General features: G+C 44.6%; 1 protein-coding gene across 2 annotated transcripts in view; it reads left to right on the top strand.

Annotated features, from left to right (window-relative positions):
- Positions 1 to 25,401, top strand: part of CCDC124 (coiled-coil domain containing 124) — a 44,087-nt gene extending 18,686 nt beyond the window's left edge. For both annotated transcript variants that reach the window (XM_044658654.1, XM_044658653.1), the window contains exons 2-5: positions 1,871 to 2,042; positions 20,822 to 21,008; positions 22,578 to 22,692; positions 22,942 to 25,401. In XM_044658654.1, the coding sequence (XP_044514589.1) occupies positions 1,884 to 2,042; positions 20,822 to 21,008; positions 22,578 to 22,692; positions 22,942 to 23,146 (666 nt within the window). In that variant the 5' untranslated portion in view covers positions 1,871 to 1,883 and the 3' untranslated portion in view covers positions 23,147 to 25,401. The remainder of the gene's footprint in view (positions 1 to 1,870; positions 2,043 to 20,821; positions 21,009 to 22,577; positions 22,693 to 22,941) is intronic.
- Positions 25,402 to 25,794: the final 393 nt, after the last annotated feature.

The following is a 25,794-nucleotide window of genomic DNA, read 5'->3' as shown; positions in this document are numbered from 1 at the left end:
CTCCCACCCACCATTTGATTATATAAGATCTTTGTTATATACTGATTGTAAGGCATGATGCCTTCTTGCTTATATTATGTACTTAATATATTGTATTGAAAAATGCAATTTAACATCCAACACTGTGTAAACCTTTTAAACCAACCATGAGAATATATTTCCTCACTTTGCAGCAAAGGACTTCTCTGTCATGACTGGTGCATGGTGATATCTGGACACTTGAAATAAGATTGAGTTGAGGGAGAAACATCTGCCAGGTTCCATATGGGACCAAATATGTGACAGGCATGACAGTCTTGTCAATGACTGACTCCCTGGGGGCAGAAGACAGATACCTCCCCATCCAGAGAATATCCCCAGACCAAATGAAGAGCTGCAGTTTGTCACTCTCCAGAAACTGCAATGAGCCTTTCCCGAGAGAATCCTAGGGCAGTTTTGCTTTGCTTTGGTGGCTGTAGGCAGCTTGAAGCCAGCCTCACCACAGCTAGGGCTCCCCTGGGTCATTTTTAGGGCTGATTGGTCCAGGGGCCCCTAAAGGGACCTTCTCTAGTTGCCATAGGAAGAAGTTATGGGATTTGGTTATCAGGGCTACAATAATAACACAACTTACATACAATAAATCCACCTTTGTCCTTCCATTTGATATTTTCTAAACTGCAATTCCCATGCCATGTGCAGTTGTTGGCACTGCTGCTTCCCATGGGGGGAGGGGCAGCGTGCTTACTGTTCTCTATTTTTGACATTTCTCCTTGCCCAAGTCATTGGGCCTTGTAAACATTTCCTTGTCTGTCAGTTATACTGGTCCATCAATCACAATTATTTTGCAATGGGCTGTTTGATAAATTGTAAATGCTTTACTTGAGTTACCTCCCTAGTTATAGGAAAGATAATTTCAACAATTCAAGTCCTTGGCCTATTATGGAAATGGGGAGAAATCCACCCAATTTGACTACAGCCATGTCTTGCCCTTTCATTGCTAAGCTTGGTTTCTTTTCATCCTTTTTTGATGCTGGGTAAAGAATATGCATGCAATCTCTGGCATTTCAATTTCCTCTATAAAATGAGGAGGTTGATCTCCTGACTCCCCAATTCAGAATTCTTTCCCGTGTACCCTTGATGTTTATAATGATGACCTTAAATCATCAAAACACTTGATTCTGCTGCTGTTAAAGAAGGGTGTGTGTGTTTGGTAAACCTTCAATTATCTGAAAGTCTCAAGTTTCTAGACCCTCATGTAATGAGGGTCATGGATGATTGGAGTTTTAACATATTTGATTTTTATTTGAAATAGCAAAACTATTGCCAAAATTATTTTGAGGTCTGTTTGAAAAGCTGTGGGAACTGGATGGTTGGCCAGTTTCTCCCCAGGAATCTGGCAGGTAGGATCAGGAGCCAGGTGGAGAAAGGTTGACTAATAGATTGCCAATTTGGCCTATAATAGGTTTCATTTCACCCACACATGAAATAGTTTTAAAGTCAAGCTCAGGTGGGCTGGAAAGAAGCTCTTTTAGGACTTTCAGCCTATGGAAGGTAGGTCCCATGCTGTTATCAGAGTTGTTCCCATGAGCTAGCCAGAGCCTCTTCCTCTACAAAGCCTTTCCTTAGCAACCTTATCTACTCCATCATCTACTTGCTACTCTATTGCTCCTCAGTTTTGGAAGGGTCCCTAAGACAGCATCAGTACCGAGAGGTTCCTTAGAAGGCCTCTGGGCCAGCCCCCTTACTTTGCCAATGACTGAGGCTGTGATGTTTTTGTCCTTGAGCTGTGCTGTGGGTGTCTGCACTGGATGCTTAGTGTATGTGAACTAAGAGGGATGCCCAGCCCTGGAGCTTCCATACAACCCTGACCTTTGTTCTTCTTTTCCTGAAGTCCATGCTGAGGGATGCCCAAGAAGTTCCAGGGCGAGAACACCAAGTCGGCCGCTGCCCGAGCAAGAAAGGCCGAGGCCAAAGCAGCAGCTGATGCCAAGCGGCAGCAGGAACTGGAGGATGCCTATTGGAAGGATGATGATAAACACGTCATGAGGAAGGAGCAGAGAAAGGTCTGTGATGAAGGAGATAATGGCCATATTCAAACCTTGCACTTTCTGGTGTTTATCTTCCCTAAACCCCATCCCATCTGTAGTCTGATTTTGGTTAAAGGAATTGGGGATATTTAGTCTGATGAAGAGAAGATATAGGCCAGATGTGATCACTGATAACATTTCTGAATAGGTGTCTTGGAATAGAGTAGAGTTCTTTGCTTTGGATCTCAAGGTGCAGAAGTAGGAAAAGGACAAGGAATAACAAAATCAGATTGCTTTGGGGTATAAGGAAGAACTTTCTAACCATCAGAGCTCTCTAGCACTAGAGCCAGCCGTCCCTAGAGTGAATGAAATACCTATGACAAGAAAAAGCTGGATGGCTCCTTTCTGAGAATGTTGTAGATGGTATCTGTGCTTCAGATCTGATACTCCCTAAACTACAAACTCTTTAAAATGGCCTTATTTGCCATAGAAGGGACTTGCTTCTTTCATTCTTTCTTCTCTAGCTATCAAAAATTTTATTTCCTACCTCATCAGTCAAATAGTCTTGAAGCATTATTGTTTACCCAGTGGCTGAGGATATAAAAATGTTAGAAAGTTCCCTGGAACCAGAGGTCAGGAATTAGGGTAGAGGTCCATTCTGGCTGGGAAGACAGGATAGATAAGATCTCAGAAAGATAAAATCTGGCTCAGAGGACACTTGCTTCCATGTCTTTCCAGATCTCTTCCAGTATGAAGGGGCCTTTGTCATCTGTACTAACAATATTTTAACCATCTTCTTATACTTTCAAATTATATCTTGTGTGTGTATGTAATGCACATACACATATAAGTATCAGAGTAAGAAAGATATTTCAGAATATGGGATATGAGAAATAAACCCTATATACTAAAAACATAGGTTATTAGAATTGGATGGCTCTTAGGGTCTAGTGCAGCTTTTTCATTGCCCATCACATCTCCAGTAGAATGAGATCTCCTTGAACACAGGAACTATTTTTCTGTCTTTGTTTCCCCAGAGTACAGTGTTTTGTGCGTAGTAGACTTTTTTTTTTTTAAATTTTTATTTTTTTAAACCCTTAACTTCTGTGTATTGGCTCCTTGGTGGAAGAGTGGTAAGGGTGGGCAATGGGGGTCAAGTGACTTGCCCAGGGTCACACAGCTGGGAAGTGTTTGAGGCCGGATTTGAACCTAGGATCTCCCGTCTCTAGGCCTAGCTCTCAATCCACTGAGCTACCCAGCTGCTCCCAGTAGACTCTTAATAAATATTTTTTGAATTTGTTTAATTCCAAAGTGGGGAGACTGAGGCCCAGATTCCTCTTGTCCAAAATCATTCACACACACACACACACACATACACCTCAAGCCTATGATAGAATTAAGACCAATTGATCATCTATCCTCACCTTGGAGAACTTCCTGAATCCTGAAGCTAACAGGAATACTTTGGGATAACTCTGAAGGTTAGGATGGTCTTTTCTGACAGTCCAAAACCTACTTATTATTCTTCATTTTCTGCTTTTTTAGAACAAATATAACAAATTGAATCTTTTATTGATGGAACATCCTTTCAGATACATGAAGACTACTTACTCTCTTAAGTCTCCCTTTTGACAGTTTCTGGACTGTTCTCAGACAGTGTCTAACTTTGGCCAGAAGGTGGCAGGAGAGGACTAATGTGGGTCCCCTACTTGGCACTAAATTTGACTTGTGAGTGCCTGTGGGGAAAGAAAGCTGCCACCAATTCTCCTTTCTATTCTGACATGTGACATTGGCCCATATGACATTGACATTGATGGACCAGCCCAGCTCTCACTTCCCCACTTGAGGAAAATCATTTTAGGGTTCAGTGGAGCTTAGCACAGTGCAGGCGGGTGGGCTCAACTTCTGCATTATGAGACAAACGGCACATAAGGATGAAGTCTTGGAGATTGGGAAGTTAATGCCTGGAGGCAATACTGTGGAGAGTTAATGGACTGATTCCTGTCACTGAGACATTGCTGTTTATTTGGCACTCATTTCTGCTCTCATTTTGGAAGCCCCCAAATGAATGTCTGATTTCCTTGGAGAGCCACATGCACATCTTTTGAACTAACATAACATTCTAAAACCCTCTTACTCGTTTTTAACATTATAATCTGTATCCTATTTAGATATTAATATCAATCTAGATTAGACCTTAAAACAGGAACATAGAACATCAGAATCAGAGGGAATGTTCTAAAGCTTTTTTGTCTTTAGCTTGGTGCTAGAAACTTATAGTCTAGCAGAGAAAATAAGGGAGAAATCTCTAGGAATACCACTACTATACTCCAGGGTCAGATATAAGAGCAGAAGAGGGGTGGATAGGGTAAATAGCGTTCAAAGAAGAAAGAGGTCACTTATGGCATGGGGATCTGAGAAAGCTTCCTGGAGAACATTCTGTTCTGTGGTTCCTTCCAACTCTGACTTTGCTCTGATCTAAGGTCTCAGTGACACTGAGAACAGACAGACTGGTATATATTGCTCTCCAAGGAAATCAGACATTCATTTCAGGACCTCCAGAATAAGAGCAGGGATGACCAACGCTCCAAACTTGATTCCTTTCCCCACAACTGAGCATTTTACCCAGGCCTTGAGAGGTGGATAGGATTTCAAGATAGACAGATTGGGGGAGAAGGTATTCAGGTTATGAGGGTATAAGGCACTAAGGTAGGAAGAGACAAAATAGATTCAGGGAATGTCCAATACTTGGGTTTGAAACTGCGCTCTGTGTCACTTCAAGCAAGGGCCATTTTACGTCTCAGGGCCTCTTTTTTCCTTGTCTCTCAAATGGGAGGGTTGATTCTTCAGTCCTGCCTAGCTCCAAATATTTGGGAAGACCCAAGGAGTAGGATTTGATGGGAGTTGGAGTGGGTGAAGGGGCAATACTGATGTGAGAAAGGGTAGAAGAGGCAGCATGTGACAGGGTTCCAGGGTTTGAATCCCAGCTCTGCTATTTGCTGCCTGTGGGAATTTTAATGAATCATCACTCCTGCCCAATCTGTTTCTTTATCTGTAAATGAGAGTGTTGAATTCAGTGAGCTCTAAGGTCTCTTACAACTTTAAACTATGTAATCCTTTAAATGTAGGTTCATCTGAGAATATGGCAAGCCTTATTTATTAAGAATTCTTGCCATCTTGTCTTAGAATCAATACTAAGTATTGCTTCCAAGGCAAAAGAGTGGCAAGGATTAGGCAGTGGGGGTTGCATGATCTTTGCCCAGGGTCACACAGCTATTAAGTGTTTGAGGGTAGATTTGAACCCAGGACCTCTCTTCTCTAGACCTGGCTCTGAGTCCACTGAACCCCTAGCTTACCCCCCTTATATATTAAGTTAAGGAATTTCCACATTTTTCAAAGGTAATAGAGAGCCATCAAAGGGTTCTGAGTGGAGAGCTTGTCCATTAGGAAGATTTCCTCTATCTAAGGGGTTCTTAATCTGAGGTCTATGAACTCATGATATAGTGATGATAAATGTATCACTATAAGTGGTTCCCTTTATAATCCTATGCATTTTGCTGTATACATTTAAGAACCTTTTTCTAGAAAGGGATCTATATAGATTTCACCAGAATGCCAAGAGTCAGATGACAGAAGAAAAAATAAGAACCCCTGCTCTAGCTCAAGTCTGTTGGATTGATTGGAGGGGAGAGAGAAGGATAATAGTGAGACTAGAATCCATCCTCTCTGGCTTAGCCTATTGGTTCTCTTTACTAACTGGTCTCTCTATTCAGTCTTTTCCCCTCCAGTTATTTCTGCTAAGGCAACCAGAGTGAAGTCTCACTAATGCACCCGTGACCCCACTCTTGCCCTGTTTAGAAAGGCTCTCCATTGTACACAAGAGTGTTCACACTACACATGTAGGCCCCTCAGGGCTCTTGGTACCAGCCTCCTTTTCCTACTCTGTGCCCACACACTGTAGCTTTTGTCAGGCACCTAATATTTCAAGTAAAAGACAATTCATTCTTTTCTAAATATACCCCCAAGTTTTCTCACCTCCATACCTTTGCTCAAGGCATTCAATAAATGTTAAATGAATGAGACTTGATACTCTCTGGGGGCTTCTTAGGACCACAGCTGCCTTGATGCCTTTTAAATTTCAGGTTATCCAGCTGAAGATAACTTAACACTGGCATGGTTCATGAAAGAACAGACTCAAGAAGTATCTTTGACCAGCTGATGATGGTGGTGGTGATGACAGTGAGGGTCAGTGATGACGACATTCATCCAGAATTAGAAGCCAAGAGCCTCTGGTTTCTGATCCCCCCACCATCTCCTCATAGGTATGTTGATTTAGAAACAGGGCCATACTTCCTGGCCTTCAGTTTTCAGATACTCTTAAATAGAACCAAGTAGGAAGGCATAGACATCTGATTTCCCCAAAAGAGAGTCTGTTTTTAGAAAAACATGATTACTTTTAGAGCAGGGATTCTTAAATTTTTTTTATCATAGATCCCTTTGGCAATCTGGTCAAAGTTTTGGATCACTTCTCAGAATAAGGTTTTTAAATGCATAAACATACCTAGGATTAAGATTAGTGAAAATTAAAAAGTAATTTTTCTTCTCATCCATGGTCCAAAATCTATCCATTGATTCCCTCCAGAAGAATCCCTAAGGCCTTAAATGTTGCTGCTTTGACTTACCAGAGTCTACATTCCTTTTTTTTTTTTTAAACCCTTAACTTCTGTGTATTGGCTCCAAGGCAGAAGAGTGATAAGGGTAGACAATGGAGGTCAAGTGACTTGCCCAGGGTCACACACCTGGGAAGTATCTGAGGCCAGATTTGAACCTAGGACCTCCTGTCTCTAGGCCTAACTCTCAATCTACTGAGCTACCCAGCTGCCCCCTCTACATTCCTTTTAAAATAGTTCCAGCTTAGAATCCAAGAACCATAGATCTTAGAAGGAAGAGACTTTATTGAGACCATCCAGGTCAGCTATTGCCTGAATACTGCTGGTGGTGGGAAGTTTACTCACTGCCCCATATCAATTTCTGTTCTACTCTTTTTACATTCTACCTGTAGGATGTCAGTTAGACAGGATCTCAGAATACAGAACATAGGATGAGCACTGGAAAGGGACTTCAATGTAAGAACTCCTCAGGTTTGGACAGTTTTTTTTTTATTTGTTAGGAAGTTTTTTCTTATGTTAGTTCAAATCTGCCTGCCTCCTTATATCTTTCTACCTCCTCCAATAAATCTTCATTCTGCCCTCAGGGCGACGTAGACCCAGTCTACCTTTCTGGATTATAAAGTTCTTCAGATATCTGAAATTAGGTGTCTTCAAGGACCAAGAGTCTTAAGGAAGAAGTTTCTGACAATTAAGAAACTCCTTCCTCAACCATCATCTCTTATTCAGATTCAACAGTCCCCAGTTCCTTCAGCCAGGCATTATATGGCATGATTTTGGGACCTTCTCTTCTATCCTAGTTGCCTTCTCTAGGGTGGAAGCAGCTTATGGTCTCTTGGAGAGGAGGAGAGGAATTACAGGGTAGGGTAAAGAAGGTGAGATTATCTTGGTAAATCAATACTTTCCTGGATCTGTGAGACATTGGTGCAGATCTTCCTTCCAACATTGCAGAGCACAATGTCCATGCCTTCCCACATGATCTACAAAGAGAACCTGCCTGATATCCTGAAAGCTTGCTACTCAATTCACAGAATCCCTGAGTTTCCAAGTTGGAGGGAATCTCAATGATTAGTCTATCCCACGTCTGTAAAATAACTCTCCACAACAGGGGTCGGCAACGTATGGCTCTCGAGCCATATCTGGCTCTTTTGAGGACCAGATACGGCTCTTTCTGCAGGAGCCATAAAGTCCATTTTTTTTTTCAGGCGCTGTTAACAGGAGCCGCACTGTGAGCACTGTACGGCTCTCACGAAATTACATTTTAAAAAATGTGGCGTTTATAGCTCTCACGGCCAAAAAGGTTGCCAACCCCTGTTCCACAACATACCTGACAAGTGTTCCTTCAATCTTAGCTCAGATATCTCCAGTGAGGGACAACTCATTACCTCCCCAAGGCAGTATTCCCTGAGTATTCCCCACTGGCAGCCCTTCTCTTGTCCAGACTAACTTGTGGCCAGATTAGCATTTGGTCTTTCAACATCCTGGTCCCCTTCTTACCATGTGATCCAGCTTATCACTGCCCTCCCTAAAATGAGCAGACAGACCGTAGGTTATAGAGATCCTGCTCTATAACCAGAGACTTATCTGAGTGGCCTAGGGTGGTCGTTGGATTGTAAAGAACAAAACAGATTGGAAGCATGCTTAATAGCTCCCGACAATAGGTAAAGACAATGAAACTCTTCCTTTTTCCTGGAAATCATGTGGTTGGTGCTCAATCACGTAAAGGCTATCAGTCACATCCCACTGCTGATTGACACTGAGCTTCCTCACAGTCCATCCAGACCCTTTTACAGACTGCTGACTCACTCCCATCTTGTGTCAGAGAGGTCATTTTTTTGAACCCAGATATAAGACTTGAAGTTTAAAGGGATAAATGTAATATTAACTGAATCTTAGCCTTAGGTCTTTTAGAGTCCTGATTCTGGCCTTCTTGGCTGCCAGGTTTTTCCATCCTGTTTTGTGTCATCTACAGACCTGATCAGGTCTGCCATCTGTGCCTACATTAGAGTTATTGCTTCACTTCAGCCACCTTTTATTAAGCACCAGCTCTGTGAAAGGCCCTTACCTGGGCACTTGGACAGTTTACCTCGGAGATGTAACCTAACTCAGAGAGTGACTGACTCTTTGAAGCAGAGAGATTACTGGAAGTATAGTTGGAAAGAGCCAAGTTCAAACTGCACTTATTGACCGGGTGGCCTTGGGCAAGTCACTGGCCATTTCCTAGCCTCAGCTTCCTCAGCTATAAAAGAGAGAATAATCTTACCTCCCTTCCAGGAATTATTGTGAGGTTTAACTTAGACATCATACATAAAATAATGCTAGCTATTATGCTTACTAATAAATAAATTCAGGGTAATTTGAGGAAAAGGAGAATGCTAATGACAAATTAGGAAAGGTTTCCCTGAGAGTATAGCACCTCTCAGTCCTTCACTTTTTCTTGGGTACCAATGTAGCATGCTGGCTAGCCATCTGTCAGCTGTCACCACAAAACCACCCCACCTCCTTCTCCAGTCATGCATTTCCTGGATAAATTGCATGCCACTTGCAAATAAACTTCTTTTGTTTGTACCTTGTTTGACTGTCTCTCAGTATCCCTCCCCTTTCTCTCTCCCAGAAAGCCACCTTTTAAAAAGAAACAATTTTTTTTTAAGAGGAAGAAGGAAAAAAATGTCATCAAAAGTGATCAACACATTTAAAATAATCTGACATTACATGCATTGTGAACCCCCACCTCTGCAAAGAAGTGGAAGGGAAGTGTCTTCTCATAGCTCTTCTTTGGGACCAGATATATTCTTTGTCATCTTGCAATCTTCAATTCTGATTGTTTTGTGGTCATTGGTTTTTTCTCTATTGACATCACTCTGTATCTGTTCATCACTGTTCTTGCTTCTCTGTATTCTTACAGCCCAGGAATATTCTGTTAAATACATATGTTGCCATTGTTTAGCCATTCTCCAACTAATGACCATTTACCTTGTTTCTAACTCTTGGCTACCACAAGTGCTGCTGTAACCATTGTGGCATATACAGAACCTCTCTTTCTGTCACTGACCTTCTTGGTGTGCCTAGCCAAGTAGTCAGCTCCCTGTTTCACAGAGAGAGAGGAATCTTGGGGGTAAAATTATTTGCCCAAAGTCACACATCCAGTAATCGGCAGAATCAGCACTAGATCCCAGGTCTCCTTGACTCCCAAGACAAGTCAACGATAGGCTATATTTCCTTCCCTGCAATAGTGTGAAATCTCTGCATTCTGTCCAGAAGCTTGGAGCCTCCCTTCCCTTCCCACTGGAGACTACTAAGAATTGAAGTTGAGGTGGGGGGGAAGGGGTCTCACCTGAGCTTGAGTGTGATGGAGCAGCCTGGCTCTGGCCAGAGGCCTATAGGGGAGGGGAATGAAGGAAGAGAGGCAGAGGCAGCCAAGCTTCAAGAATGTTAATGAGTCAGTACCCCAGTCACTGGGCAAGGACAAAGCTCTGTGCGCAAGCGTGCTAGGGCACCCGACCATGCAGAATGACCAGGCCAGAGAAAGGATTTCACTTGCTCCTATTCTAGAAGCCGCCAAGCCCATTTGGTGTCTCCCTAACCCTTTTTTTTCCCCTCCCTTGAAAGGGGAGTGTCTAAGGGTCTGAGTAGCCTTTGCCTGGCCTGAATATCTTGTTACTTCTTTCCTTTGAAAGTCCTTGGACTTGATAGAAGCTGATGGAGTGAAACCATCCTGCTATCAGGAGCTTGTGCAATTGAGAAACACAGGACAGACGCTTATGCGATTTTTGAATATGGAGAAGATTTCTTCAGAGGCTGTGACCTCTGATCTCTAAGGTCCCTTCTTACACTACAGTTCTGCAACCTTTCTACCAGCCAGAGCTGTTGAATAATGGAAGGAGGAGATTGCTATTACAGTTAGTCAGAAGAAGCTAGCTGGCCACTTCAAGGGCAGCAAGCACTGAATTGGAAAGTAGATGACCTTCTTTCAAATCCCATCTCAGCCATTTGTCATCTGAATGACCTTGGGCCTTGGGGCCTTTCTCTGGAGCATAAAGGAGTTTAGAGATTTGTTGATTATTAGGGCTAGAAGGGACCTTAAGATCATCTGGTTCAACCCTTTCATTATGTACACAAGGGGACCAACATCCAGGGCAGTGGGCTCCTGTTGCCAATTAATGGCAGAACTGAGACCTGACCTCAGGTCCTTCAGAATTCCTGGATGCTCTCTAAGGCCTCACCCAGGTCTCAGTCTATCATCATTGATTTCTGCAACAAGCAGCCTGATGAACTCCCAGGTTCCTTCCAGTTCTGAGATTGATGATTCTGGTCTTATGACAAAAACAGATGATTATTTCAGCCCCTTTTCTTTCTCCTTTTTACTTTCTTCTTATCCTTTCCTGTATCAACATTACTCCAAGGTCTTTATCTCTTTACTTTTGTTGTTGTTGTTAAATCTTGCTATGCTGGTTTTGTGGCTAATCTGAGGCACTCAGTTATAAATCTATCATCATTGGCCCCTTTCACAGTTTTTAGTCTTTACAGTTGTTCAAGAATTTTTAAGAGCATTTCACTGAGGTGAGCCCTTTATTTGTCTACCTTTGGGTAGAACTGGAGGATGGGGAGGGAATGAAGAATTGTCTATAATTTCTGAAAACAGGAGTTCTTAACCTGTGCCAAGTTCATGAATCTCTGTTGTGTTTTGGATTTATTAATGTTTTGGTAGCTATATTTCAATGTAATTGGTTTCCCTTGTAATCCTATGTATTTTATTCTATGCATTTAAAAATATTATTCTGAAAAAGGGGTCTAAAAGCTTCATCGTATTGCCATGAGGGGTCCACGGCACAAAAGAGGTTACAAGCCCCTGTTCTAAAATATAGTAATAATAAAACATCTATATAATGTGATAAAGTTTATAAAGCCCTCTCCACCTTCATTTCCTGTTTGGATCTGAGCAACTTCCTTCCAAAGAAGGAAAAGCAGGCTAGAGAAAAGGGACTTGCTTGCAGTAGGTATTTACTAAATGTTCAATTGACCAAAGTCATATATGAAGTTGAGTTTGTGGCAGAGCTGGGATTGGAAGGAAGGTTTCCTGTCCTCAGATTTGGTGTTTGATCTTCTATCCAAATAGCTATGGTTTACTGGACTTGAGTGTTAATATTTGTATATTCACTTCCCGTCTCCCAGCAAAAAACCTGCCATGCAATTATGACTGCGACTTTAGGAGACTAAGAAAATACCTGAGCCCTAGGACCTTTCTGGGGCTTGGTCACTTGGGTTCCAGTAACTCAAGAGACTGGCAAGACCAGCTGCTCTCACTGCTTCTAATAATGTCTAGACCCCTATTCTCTGAGTCCATCTGAAAACTTAGGCACACACATGGTGTGGTTATGCCAGGCAGCTGTTCCCACTCACGTACACCCTCCCTAGGAGGCCACTCCAACTAATGTGCCTTTGACTTTGGGATGGGGGCAAGGGGGTTAGAGGAACTGGAGTGTCGAAGTGGAAGGAGGCAGTTCTATAGACTATCCTCTGTCCTCTGCTGCTTCTCAACAGAATGGTTATGATTAGAGAATGCAGACTTCTAGGGGGGAAAAAAAATACCAGTACCACAAGGGAAACAAACATACTTTGTGACCTTGGGCAAGGCCTTTCCCTTCTTTGGGTATAGTTTCCTCATAAAATGAGGGGATTTGGCTTCATATCCTTAAGGACTCCCTCTCCGTTGACATTTTGTATTCTAAGGGCCCTCCCAACTCTTTATAGTCTGTATCCTTAAGTCCCTCTCTGCTATATAACTTTTTGCATTCTTTGGTTTCTCCCAACCATAACATTGTGTGAGTCTAACCTCTATACCCAGATGGCTCTTGTAGTTTGAATTCCAGTGCTGCTAGCTACTGATCTTCCCATTTCATAGATGGAGAAACTCATCCACTGAATAACTGGTAGTTGATGGGAAGCTGCAGCTAGAAACCTAGCCTCTGGGACTTTCAGTTCTGGTGGTCAGCCACTGGCCATGCCACATCCAAAGGTGCTTTGAGATTCATGTTGCCAGTGTAGATATTATAAAAGGTTCTCCCTGCTAATGCTGGTGCACATGGCTCCAGAGAGTTGGCTAGCTTAGTCAGGGTGATGTCGTGCTTCTCCTTCAGAGCCTGAGGAAAACTCAGGCAGAAGGTTAGATTAAACCAGGTCGCCTCCCTCCCTGCTGAGCAGCAGTGACACTCATTTTGCTTTTCTCCCTGAGCTGATGATTTTGCTGTGAATCCGTTGCTGTCAGATATATTTAAAACCATCAGGCCATCCTGCCCAGGAAATTCTCAGAGGAGGGAATGCCTTTTTTGTTCATTCAACAGCCTGCCCATAAAATGGAATTATGACCCTCTCAAATGCACTGGTTGGAAATGGAATTGCTGAGCTGTTAATGTGGGGGGTGGGGAGTGGAAAGAGATGATGACTTTGGGGCTGGGGAGGGAGTGCAGGAGGCCCTTTCTGATTTATTCTCAGCAAACACAATAAGTACACTATAAATAAGTCAGTGACTTTGCTGCTTGCTCTGTTGGGGCGGGGGGAGGGCGAATAGATGATTTACAGCCTAAATAGGGGGATACAAATCCTGCCTGTGCTGTGGCAAAGCTCAGCCTGACTCAGACTTTGAGCAGCCAAGGCCCATTTCGTTAGAAGTTATAGATTTGACTTTTCCCTAGTGATGCCTACAACTCTTGTCTCTACCAGAGCTCTCTTGTCCTCTTTGGGCACCCCAGTACCTCAGAACCCAGAGAGGTTGGCTGTACCACAGGCTAAGCTAGCTTCAAGTAGTCCTGTCAAAAGAACTGGCCCTCAAGATGAAAACAACCTTCACTATGCTTTGCAAGGTGGAGTGGAAAGAAGACAGGGAGATCTTGGGTATCTTCCTGGCTTTGTCACTGACTTACCTGGTCATTTGGTCATGCCCCTTCTCTCTGGTCTTTAGTTTTCCCATCAACAAAACTGGATGGTCTGAGCTCTTGGCATCTGGTGTCTTAAAGGACCCCCCCCCCCAACTCTGATATTCTGTGTTCTAAGATCTCTCCCAGCTCTGACTTTCTAGGTTCTGAAGGCCCTCCCAGCCCTTACATTCTATCCTCCTTTCTTTTTGCTTTTTTATCATGTTTGGGAATTAAGTTCCTTCTTTCTCAATAGGATACATCATCCCATATGATGAGCAGAGATCTGTGATAAACTAGTTTTACAGTTCTATTTTTCAGCTTCTTTCATTCAAGAGATACAGAAGGGTACGTGAAGAATGGGCAAGGAATCAATTTATGCTCTTTTTCAAGGTTGGTGAAATTTTTATAGGACATACATAGTTCATGTAAAAATCCAGACATTAGAAGGAAAAAAAGGATCCTTAATAGGAAACCCCCTTTCCTTCTGCTGTCCTCATGCCAATGATAAGACCCGTTTCTCTTCTAACACTTGAGCTTAGTGTAGGGGAGTGAAACCTGCACTGCTGTCCCAATTGGCCTCTTGTTTAGCCAAAACACAAATGGCTGGGTGCTTAAACACATAGTCAATGTGTAAGAACTTAGTTCCCCTGTAACCTTTACTCTATGGATACCCAGAGCGAGCCAATCAGGGAGTTCTTCACTCAGTCGATTGTTCTGTTGTTAAGGCTGAAAATTTTCTTGCAGCTCCCTTTTGTTCTCCAGGGATTCAGCTCAGAATTCTCTCTCTGCTTCCTTACTCCATTCCTGGCTGCCTGCCTGCCCACAGATGCATTACCCTCTTCCCCTGCCAGTCTCCATCAGTGGGCATTTTCTGTGGCTGCTCTCCTAGGAAGGCCTGATGCATTAACCCAAGTGCTGGTGTTGCAAAGAGCCACCTAGAACAGTGCTAAGAACATTAAGTCAGAAAGGGAGAGCTTCTCTCCCATGTGCTTTTTCTTCCAAAGGGCTGTGAGGTTTCCTTTGAAATATTCTCATTAGGAGCTGTGATTCTTCCATGTCTGTTATCATCTGTTCGATACCATATTTACAGGGGTACATGCTTTCCTTAGAGCACCCCATTGGCTGATATGCACCCAACTCCTCCCAGCCCACCCTGTGGCTCAATCACCTATAGGAACGAAGTCAAGGTTGGGTGTCTGAACATGCATTGGGAGGCCTCTGGCTGTCCAGGAAGTAAATTATTTGCACAGAGTAAAAATCTTCATCTCCACCCTATGGATTCCTAGATAGGGACAATGGAATACAACTGGAGCACAGGCTCTGGAACCCCAGGACATGGGTTTAAATATCCCTTCTAACTTTCCCCATCATTGTGCCATGGGACAGGCCCCCCTGAGCTTCACTTATTTCTCTCATCTGTAAAAGGATGAAGTTGGTCTAGATGTCCTCTAAGAGTCCCTCTTCACTCTAGCATCCTGTAATTCATCAGGACCTAGAACATGGAATGGCAGGTCTGAAATTAGTCAATCAATGTAGTACGATTCCCATTTTACCAATGAGTAAACTGAAGCAAAGATTAAGTGACTTGCTTAAGATTAAGTGAATTAATCTTAAGAAAGTAAGTGAGGCAGGATTTGAAGTCAATTTTCTGTGCTCCAAGGCCAGCACTCTTACTACCACTGCCTCTACAAGTGTTCATGAAGCCCCCACTGAAAGCACTGGAGAATAAATACACAATGAAGAAGACAGACCCTAGATGCAAGGAATTACTGTATTAGCAGGAACCTTCTGCCTCATGTAATTGTTTTGTAGATAAAGAAAGCCATGCCTAGGCCAAGGAAGTGATTTGCCCAAGGTCATACTGAGTTTAATGACAAGAGGTTATGTCTTGTGTCTCTTGGCTCCCACACCAGGGTTCTTAACAATACTGACTCTTATTACAAAAAGGTTCGGGAAAGAGCATGCCTCCCTTTCAGATTTGAATCTTGGGGACTATGACCTTTAGTGCTGATGAAGAATGAAGAACAGAAAATCTCACCGTTGTTAGCTGAGTGGACAAGTCGGCCCGGAAGGGCCCCTTTCATTCCCTGTGAGAAAGAGCAAGCATGTGTTGTGATCAGGGCAGGTGTCAGGCAGTAGCCTGGGCCAGGAAATGAAATCCAGCTCATTCTGTGCTGGCAAAGAAGCCTTGATGTCTTGCTTCCCTGGTGTCTTTGTAAATAAACAATGAGTGTCCTTGGGGAAACAGCTCTTGAACAGATGGTTGGGTGAGGCTGGGTTGGGGAGGTGGGAGGCTTAAAAAAGAAGTCATTGTAAACACATGGTCTGCTTTTCTGCAAATCTTGGGCCCTTCCCTTCTGCAAAAATTGGGGCTAGTTTCAAAAGATGGACATGTTTATTATGTTCTTCCTATAGCAAAGGTGAGCCCTCTGCCTTTGTTTCCTCCTCAGTGGTTTCTGGGAAGAGATTGGGGGGTTAGGCTGACTGCAAATCTTACTGCTGAAGCAACCTCTTCATTTGACAGATGGAGAGGCTGAGCCTCACAGGGCCGATTATTTGCCCAAGATCACATGGTTAGGATTCAGGCCTCAGCCTCCTTGCTCCTGGTCCAGAACCCCTTCCCATGTTCTCATGCTGCCTCCTTGCCTCCCCTCCTTTTTGACATGTGGGGAAGTGAGGTGCTTAGTCATGGACTAGTCTTATAAGACTCCAATGCTGTCGGCTCAGAAGACAGCTTGATTCTTTTCCATGGCTTTTGTTTCTGCTCATGGTGCCATCATCTTCCAGTTACCCAAGCTTGTAATCTTGGTGTATCAGTACACGTCTCAGACTCAGAGTCTCCAAGTTGGAAGGGGCTAAGAGGACAGTGAGTTCAGCTGGCACGAGAACCAGAAACCCCTCTTGTACATCTCAGCTTGGGGGGACCAAGCTTAAGGGAGCCACTTGGGCATCAATCTGCTTATCTCCCAAATACTCTCCATTATTTCTAGTTCCATCCTTAGAATTAAATACATGTAATCTTTCTTAGTAAATAACATTTAAAATAGTCAAGCTAGCTAATGCCTCCTTTTCCCTTTCCCCCCTGGACTTGGAGTCAAGAAGACCTGAGTTCAGATCCAGCATCAGGCACTTCCTTGCTGCATGTCTCTGGGCAAATTCACTTCATCTCTGTCTTGGTTTTCTCATCTGTAAAATGTAGGCAATAAAGCCACTTACTCCCAGAGTGGTTGTGAGGATCAAATGACAAAAGATGTAAAGTGAGGGGCAGTTAGGTGGCTCAGTGGATAGGAAACCAGGCTTGGGGGACAGGGGGTCCTGGGTTCAGATTTGGCCTCAGATGCTTCCTAACTGTGTGATCCTGGACAAGTCATTTTACTGCCATTGCCTAGCCCTTACCACTCTTCTGCTTTGGAATCAATACTTAGTATCAATTTTAAGAGAGAGAGAGTTTATTTAAAGGGGTAGGTGGGGAGGATATAAAATACTTTGCAAACCTTGAAGTTCTAAATAAATCCTAGCTATTATTATTATTATGCTTAATTATCATCATCGTTATTATTATAATTTTTTTCCTCAGGCTAAGTTTCCCTATTTCCTTTAGCCAGGTCTCATGGATCAAAGGCCCCTGGCCATCCTGGACACCTTCCTGTGGAAGCTTTTCAGCATATCAGCATCCTTCCTAAAATGTGGTTAGACCAGGGCAAGGAGAGTAGGATTATCATCTCCCTAATCCTAGACACTATTCATCTGTAACACACAGATTCTAAGGAACATAAGTGTTTTGGGCTGCTCTGTTCTACTTTTGACCCAGATTGAACCCCCTAATCTGTTGTCTGGCCATATCTCTCCCGTCTTTTATCTGTGATATTCATTTTATAGGCTCATAACAGATATGGCTTATTTAGTCTGTCAGGACCTTATTGAGGTGTGATTGTCCCCCAGCACTCTGTGTCATCTGCAAGCCTACCAGAGATGGACATCTGTGACTTCATCCTAGTCATTGATAAAAATGTTGAACTGACTCCAGAACCACTCCACCAGAGATCGCCATGCAAGCTGAGTCACTGACTAGGCATTGGTCATTTTTTGGTCATTTAACTAGTTGTAAATGAACAACCTAGTGGTCATCCTCACTGCTCCTCCTTCCCCCCCCTCTTTGCCTCTTGTCTACCCACCTTGGTTCAGGCACTCATTAACCTCTCACCTGGACAATCACAGTAGCTTCCTGGGTAGTGTCCCTGTGTCTTCCTACTCTAGTCCATTTTCCATTCAGCTGTCAAAGTGATCTACAGTGCATGTCTGAACATTGCTTCTCTCCATTCAATCAACTCTCCAGGCCTCCAGAATCAAAATAAAGTTTTTTAAGCCTTTCTCTACCTGACCCTTTCCTACCTTTCCAGGCTTCTGCCTTCCCTCCTCATAACTCCACCATCCGATACACTGATTGTCTTTGTTGTTCCTTGTACAAGACACTCACCTCCTGACTCCAGGTGTTGTCCTCAGAAATCCTGAATGCCTTCTCGTCTCTGCATCCTGACTTCCCTTGTTTTCTTCAAGCCCTAGCTTACTCTAGTACCTGCCCTATGAAGTTACTACCTCTGGTTTCCCCTTTAAGATCTTGATTGCACACTGTTGTTTGCATGCTGTCTCCCTCACTGGACTGTGAGCCCCTCGGAGGACGGGGACTCTTTTGTCCTTCTTTGTATCCCTAGTAGGCTCATTAGTAGGTATTAATAAGTGCTTGCTGATTTCATACACCTATGAGATCATCGAGCCCACTTCTCTTCATCTTATTTGCAAGGGTACGTGAGAGACGGTTATCCACTGCTCCCTAAGTATGGTCATCAGATCAGTCATCAAGTATTCATTAAAGAACCACTAAGGGCCCTTTGCTTCTAAGATCTGGACATACAAGGACAAAAATTTCTGCTCTCCAGGGGTGTCAGTTCTACTCCACCCCCAAAAATGCAGTAGACCCTGACCGCCCTCCTGGTAAGCAAGGATCCTTATAGCAGAAGTTCAGATAGGAAGAGGCTCCATTCTCTTCCAAGTAGCCCTGAGAAAAACCAATTGAGAGTCTCTTCAGAACAGTAATAATTTAGTCTTAATCACTGCCTTCCAGGTTGACTTTGTTCCTTTCTGGACCTTATCTGAGAAGCATGAGAACAAGCCTAGGGAGTGGGCAGACAAGCCAGGTCTGAGGCCCCCATGCCTGATGTGTCCCAGGCAAAATAGGGGCCTCAGCCTCTCAGTTCTGCTTGTTTTGACAAACCTGCTCTTGAGATCAGCTCTTCACATAGACTTTGCCAGTTGGTAAGTGAAGGCGGCTGGCAAAGATGGAGCACTCCCTCGGCTCTGAGTGGCGCCACACACTCCTAGGCTTAAGGCCAATCGAAAATCTTGGCTTTATAAGTTAGTTGCAGCATTTTCTCCTAAAAGGCTTTGGTCATGACTCTGGGGGTAAACCTCATTAACCCCCATTGCCTAGCCCTTACCACCCTTTTTTTTAAAACCCTTACCTTCTGTCTTGGAGTCAATACTGTATATTGGCTCCAAGGCAGAAAAGTGGTAAGTGGTAGGCAATGGGGGTCAAGTGACTTGCCCAGGGTCACTCAGCTGGGAAGTGTCTGAGGCCAGATTTGAACCTAGGACCTCCTGTCTCTAGGCCTGGCTCTCAATCCAGCTGTCCCTCCCTCCCCCCCTTACCACTCTTCTACCTTGGAAGCAATACATAGTACTGATTCTAAGAAGGTAAGAGTTTAAAAAAAAAAAGCTAAAGCATTTTCCAATTCTTAAATAATTCTATGGACTAGAAATCTGTCATAAATTGACTTGAAACTTTTCTTCATAACTTCTTCCTATTCGTCCTAGAAGAGTTCTCAGCCCCAGGACTAATCAAAGCATGCCTCTTCTGCCAGGTAGGGAAGGGGGGGTGGGGATCCTAGATTAAACATTTATTTTTCATTCAACAGACATTCTAGGATGCTTATAATGTACAAGCTTTTGTGACACAGAAATAAATGCAGCAGCATCCCTCAAATTGCCTACAATCTTCTGTTTGTTTCTTTATCCTCCTCATCCCATTCCCTCAACTGTTCCTCATATTACCTCATGAGGAGAAGGGGTAATATTAGACTCGATTTTTCCTCTCCTGACATCACTGACTTGCTAGGTTGGCTACCCCCAGGACCTCTCTCAAGCTCAGAATTTCAGAGTTGATAGGTAACTCAGAGGCCATCCATCCCAACCATGGAAATGAAGAATGACCTCTATCTTTCCTAATCTCTCCCAACTGATAATACCTGCCCTCCCTACCCCAAATTTCTTTTCTACTAAATAACAAAGTTCTATGTTTTATTCATTTAATATTTTTGTATTATATTATATTTGCATTCCATCCTACTAGAATATAAATTCCTTGGGAGTTTGAGTAGGGATAGTTTCATTCATTGTACTTCACCAGTGTTGTAACATAGAAACTGGCACATAGTAGTCACTTAATGCATACTTATTGAACGGTCGGTCTCCAATGCGTTTTTTTTTCTTTCTTTGCTTGAACACTTGCAGTGACCTGGAACCTATTGCCTCTCTTTTCAATTTATTTTAATTAACAAAGTTATATTTGTAAGACAATTGTGTTGTTATAGAAATTATTCTGGTTTTGCTCCAGCTTCATTCTATATCAGTGAATATAACACTGACTTGGAACAATTCCCTCCTTCCCTCATTTCTAAAGGCACTGCACTATTACACAGTTGCATTCACATACCCTAGTTTGTGCAGCCCTCCCTAGCCCCAGGCTCCACGCAGTCTCTAGTTCTTTGCCACCAAAAAAAGAGCTACTCTAAGTATTTTTATCCCTGCAGGTCCTTTCCTCCTCCTGTGATCTCTTTGGGTTATAGACCTGTTAGAGTGATAGCACTGTCGTCTTGGATGGCCTTAATAGTTAGAAAATTTTTTTATTTCCATTGATCCCAAGTCTGCTACCTGTTAGTCCTAGTTCTAACCTCAAGGCCACTTCCCCATGACAACACACTCCACATAGTCTCTGGGCCCCACATCCTCTTCCTTGACCTGATGCTCCCGTGCCATTGTTTTCCATGTCCCTCTGGACATTCTCCAACTAGTCCCTGGCCTTTCTAAAATGCCTTACCTAGTAAGCCTGAGCTTAGGCATGGTCTGGAAGCAATCAAGCATCCTGGGATTGACCAGGCCTCTCTTTCTCTTCCCACAGGAAGAGAAGGAGAAGCGCCGTCTGGAGCAACTGGAACGAAAGAAAGAGTTGCAAAGGCTGCTTGAAGAAGAAGACTCCAAGCTGAAGGGAAAGTCACCCAAGCCCCTGACCCCAGGCAAAGTGACTCGGGCCCAGATAGAGGAAACACTCCGCCGAGATCAGCAGCAGAAGGAGAATGAAGAAACAGGTGGGTTCCTGGGTCTCCTGGGAGAGAGAAAGGGAGAGTCTCCCTCTCCCTCTTATCTCCTCCTCTAGCCCATGTTTTGGTTGGGACATAATCTTCCTGGGCCCACTGACCCCATGTTGGGCAAATCATTCAGTCAACATGCTTTTTTTTTTTTTTTTTTTATACCCTTACTTCCATCTTAGAATCAATACTGTGTATTGGCTCCAAGGCAGAAGAGTGGTAAAGGCTAGGCAATGGGGGTCAAGTGACTTGCCCAGGGTCATACTACTGGAAAGTATCTGAGGCCAGATTTGAACCTAGGACCTCCCATCTCTAGGCCTGGCTCTCCATCCATTGAGCCACCCAGCTTTCCCCTCAACACTCATTTTTTTAAACACTTGCTTTGTACTAGGTGCTTTGTTAAATGCTGGGGATACAAAGAAAAATTAGACAGTCCCTGCTCTTCACCTTTAGCTCCTAGCCTGATGGGTGAGACAGCAAGTGAACAACCATGTATAAACAAACTAAAGACCAGACAAATTGGAGATAATCCACAGAGGGAACACACTGGCATGAAGGATAGGGATTGGAAAGGCTTCCTTCCTATAAAGGGAAGAGAGAAGAGGGTCTTTAGCTAGGACTTAAAGCCAGGAGGCAGAAAGGAGGGAGAATATTCCAGGGAGAGGAGCAGCCAGGGCAAATGCCCAGAATCAGGAGATGGAGGGTTATGTTCAAAGCACAGCCAAGTCCAGATCACTGGATCCCAGAATCACAAAGGACATACCCAAACTGGGCTGGCTTCTGGGAGACACAAACTGGGTTCTTTTGCTGACTCCAAATCCATTTCTCCTTCCACTGAACCATACTGCTTCCCTAGCCTAGAAGCACCATCAAGGACTCTGGCTGCAAAGTTTTCCCAGAAGAGCCAGGTCACAGAAACTCCAACCGCTTGCACCTCTGGAGATTGGGCAGCAACAGATCCCAAGCGTCCCAGGCCCCTAATAGGCTCTAACATACCTGATGTGGGCCACAGGAGCACCTTCCTCCCCACCTGGCCACCAGAAAGTCCAAATCCCTGCCTGAACCTTGCCTGGAATAGAGGGTGCTTGGCTTGGGATGAGCTGTTCCTACAGCCCTGATGCTGGCTTCCAGGGCAGCATTGCCTCCAGCACTGAGATAGGCCAGGCCAGGGGCCCAGAGGGGAAGGTGGTCAATTCGGGCAGAGAGCCTTGCAGATTAAGTGCACTTAGCTTCAAATCCAAGCCTCTCATACACCCCCCTCTTGGAGACAGACACAGCTTAGCCACTTTTATTTCAACTTAGCAAGCATTTAAGTGTGTGTCATGTGCCAAGTACTGCACTAGGAACTGAAGCCATGTCCCTGACATCTTTGGGGGTCAGAGGGGTGGTGGAGCACCAACAATCAAGGCTTTTGGAAAAGACCCATCCTGTGTTTCCAGGTTTAGCCTCAGAACTTCCAGCTTTACTGCTATGGGGACATTCTGGTCCACATGCCCACCCCCACAATACAGTCCTCCTCTTATTTCCCCACTTTGAAATTCTCCCCTTTCCATCCATTCTTCCTGACAGCGGAGAAACCAAAAAGTCACCTTGAAGTACCCTTGGAGGAGAATGTCAACCGCCGAGTCCCTGAGGAGGGGAGCATAGAAGCCAGAACGATCGAGGATGCCATAGCTGTCCTCAGGTGCCCAGTTGACTTCCATGGGGCATGGGAAGGGGAGGACAGATTGGGAGTGTATATCAAGGGTGGGATAGAAGTTACCTTCTTGTTCCCAAGGACTGGTGGGAGATGCCTGCCTCTGCATGTAGCTAATTCCCTATACTGCTTGGGAGGATGGAGCTAGTGGGGTCCTGGCCATGCCTTTGCCCCCACCCCCTTCCTCCTGGACTCCTAAGCCCTCACCTCCTGTCTCCTGCCACATCTCCCTTCCAGTGTTAATGATGACTCTGACCGGCACCCTGAGCGCCGCATGAAAGCTGCTTTTACTGCCTTTGAGGAGCTGCACCTGCCAAGACTGAAGAAGGAGAACCCCAACATGCGCTTATCTCAGCTGAAACAGCTACTGAAGAAGGAGTGGATGAGGTCCCCTGACAACCCCATGAACCAGCGGACCATGGCCTACAATGCCCAGAAATAGAACTTGGGGAATGGAGACAGGCAGGGAAGGAGAGGGGACCCATCTTAGTCTGGACCACTGGGTCTCAGGCCCTGAAATCAGGGTTGGGGGAGGGGGAAGAACAGCCCCAGAGAGAACCAGTGGGATTTTTAAAAACCCATTTCCCTCCCCTGTTCTCAGCACTACTGATTAAAAGAGGAGTCACCATCCGGCCAAGGTTCCTACTGTCCAACCTTTCCTGCTGCCTCCCTGGGAACAACCCTTCTCTAACTTCAGGGAAGAAGGGTCCTCATCCCAGCTAACCTAGCCAGCATGGCAGCACTGGTCAATTCTTTTCTGTCTCTCTGTGTCTCTCTCCCTTCTTCCCTCCCTCTCTTTGCCTGCTTTCCAGCCTACCCACCCCGGGGTGGGAGGACATGGCTTTTGCTTTCATCCAATGGGTTCCAAAACTTTGCATCAATTTCTTAGGCCTCACTGCCTTTAGCAAGGCCAGGCTGGGGCCCATCTTCCTCTCTTCCCCAAAGTAAACAAGGAGGATGCACCTATCCCAGGTAATCATCTTAAGGAGGAGCTCTCCCTGAACTGGGGGCTGGATCCTAGTTCTCCCTCTCCCTACTTCATCTTTGAACTTCTTGCTGAAGGGGCCGAGGGGCTTGGAGACATAAGCATTTATCACTGGCCTCCCCTCCACTTTTGCTTTTTCTGGCAAGGAGAACTGAATAGTCACCACAGTGTTGTCAGTTGGGCATCTGCTTCCCCTTCTATGAGGCCCCTCTAAGCTAGCTGGATGGACCAGTCACCAGCACGCCTCATGTCCCCTTCACTCTGGTCACTTGCTTTCCACAGGGTTTCTGCCAACTTTCTCATGTGCCCAATTCCTTCTGAGCAGGTTTAGAAGCAGGTGAGGCAGCCTCCAAGGAGCTAGGGTAACTGGCTTCATTGTGGGATTCGTTTATTCCCACTGGGGGTTGTGGCCAACAAACCTGAACTACTCTAGCCAATAAAAGACTTGCAGGTGGTATTTTTATTTATTTATTTTTTAATAAGTGATTTTAAGTTCATTTAACTCCCACTCCAATATCAGTAGCCAGAGACTGAAAATCCTAGAGGTACAAGCCTCCCTAGTGATGGTCAGTTCCTGGTTCTTGGCAGCACAGGGCTGACTGATTACTTTTCCCTTTTGCCTCCCATCTCCCCACTAAAACTTAAAGAACATGGTCCTGGATATAGCCAAATGGCCACCACTTGGGATAGCCAAGCCTCTAATTATCTTGTCCTGCTTTGGGCCTAGCTAGTACCAAGGGACCTCCCTTTCTAGGTACTATGCTCTAGGTACCAGCCTGCTCCCATTAAGGGCTTTCCCCTTACTCAAGGGCTTGGTGTGTATATTTGGGGCTGTAGAAGTGTATATCACTCATGGCTGCAGCCTCTAAAAAGCATTTGCACTTTTTGACCGTAGAGTTTTTCGGTGTGGGGGGGGAATCTCACCCTTCTTTCCCTGGGGACCCCTGTGCAAGGTCACCTCTAGCCCTGGCCATGGAAGGACACTAGGGCACTGAGCAAACAGTAAAGGTAGGGTGACAAACACTGCATAGCCCCCAGGCTCCATGTTGCCTCTCTCTGTGACCCTTTTCTTCCCTTCCTCTCATCTTAGGTACAGAAATTTGTATCAGGGGTTTTAACTTGCAGATATTAAATACCACTGAAGGACAAGGCCAAAGCTTCCCCACCTTAGTGGCAGGAAAATTCCCTGCTGGCTCACCCTGGGAAGAGCTTAGGCTGTTTTGGAGATTTGGGGTATAAGAGCTTAACCCGGAAAGAACCAGAGAATTTGGAGCAAACATTTTGCTTCCCAGATTGAAGGAGGGACTAGAGGGTCCCCAGGGGAAGCTCTGGGCCTCCATCAAGGGGAAGGTGAGGAGAGCCTCTTCTTCATACCCAGAATATTTCTTGTCCTTTCCTTGTTGAAATCCTATTCAATGTGCAAGGGCCACCACCACCCCCCAGCAAGTTCTCTACCCTATACCCCAGGAAGAAGTAAACTATGTCCACAGCATCACATCTGCCCATCTTGTGATTCTTATTCTGCCCTCTGTTATTGTAGTTATTCCAAGAACCTGTCTTTCCCCAGCTAGTTTGTGAGGTCCCCTGAGAGTTCCCAATGATCTTCTAATCATCTCTGTCTTCCCCTCTCAGTGTAGCCCAGAGCAGGTCCCTGCACACAGTAGGCACTCAGTGTTCAATCCATTCATTAAATAAACAGAACTGGGTCCCAACCTTTGTCTTTCTACCTTGTGTAGGTGTCTGGTTATCTGTGTCCCATTTTGACCTGTTGCATAACAGTTGAACCCCTAAAAGAAACAGATGGCTGTTTCTGCAAGAGCTCTGATGTGAGCATCAGATTTCAGGCAAGGCAATTCCGGGCTCAGAGGGAGAGCAACACAGATAGAGTATATGGCCTTGCTTTCATCCACAGTGATAGAGGGCTGAGGAGGATGGGCTGATGTCTGTAATAGTGAATTCTAGTGTATCCCTCTGTGACCTTGGGCAAAAGGCGGTTCCAGAGGCAGCTAGCTGATGGTCCAGGGCAGCCCTTGGTGAACCTTTTAGAGATCTGTGCCCAAACTGCCTGTAAACCTCCTGCGTTACCCTAGAGGGACAGAAGGGCT

Source organism: Gracilinanus agilis, chromosome 1 (assembly GCF_016433145.1).
Source record: "Gracilinanus agilis isolate LMUSP501 chromosome 1, AgileGrace, whole genome shotgun sequence".
Classification (NCBI taxonomy): domain Eukaryota; kingdom Metazoa; phylum Chordata; class Mammalia; order Didelphimorphia; family Didelphidae; genus Gracilinanus; species Gracilinanus agilis.
Note: the sequence above shows the minus strand (reverse complement) of the source record. Positions and strands in the feature narration are given on the sequence as shown.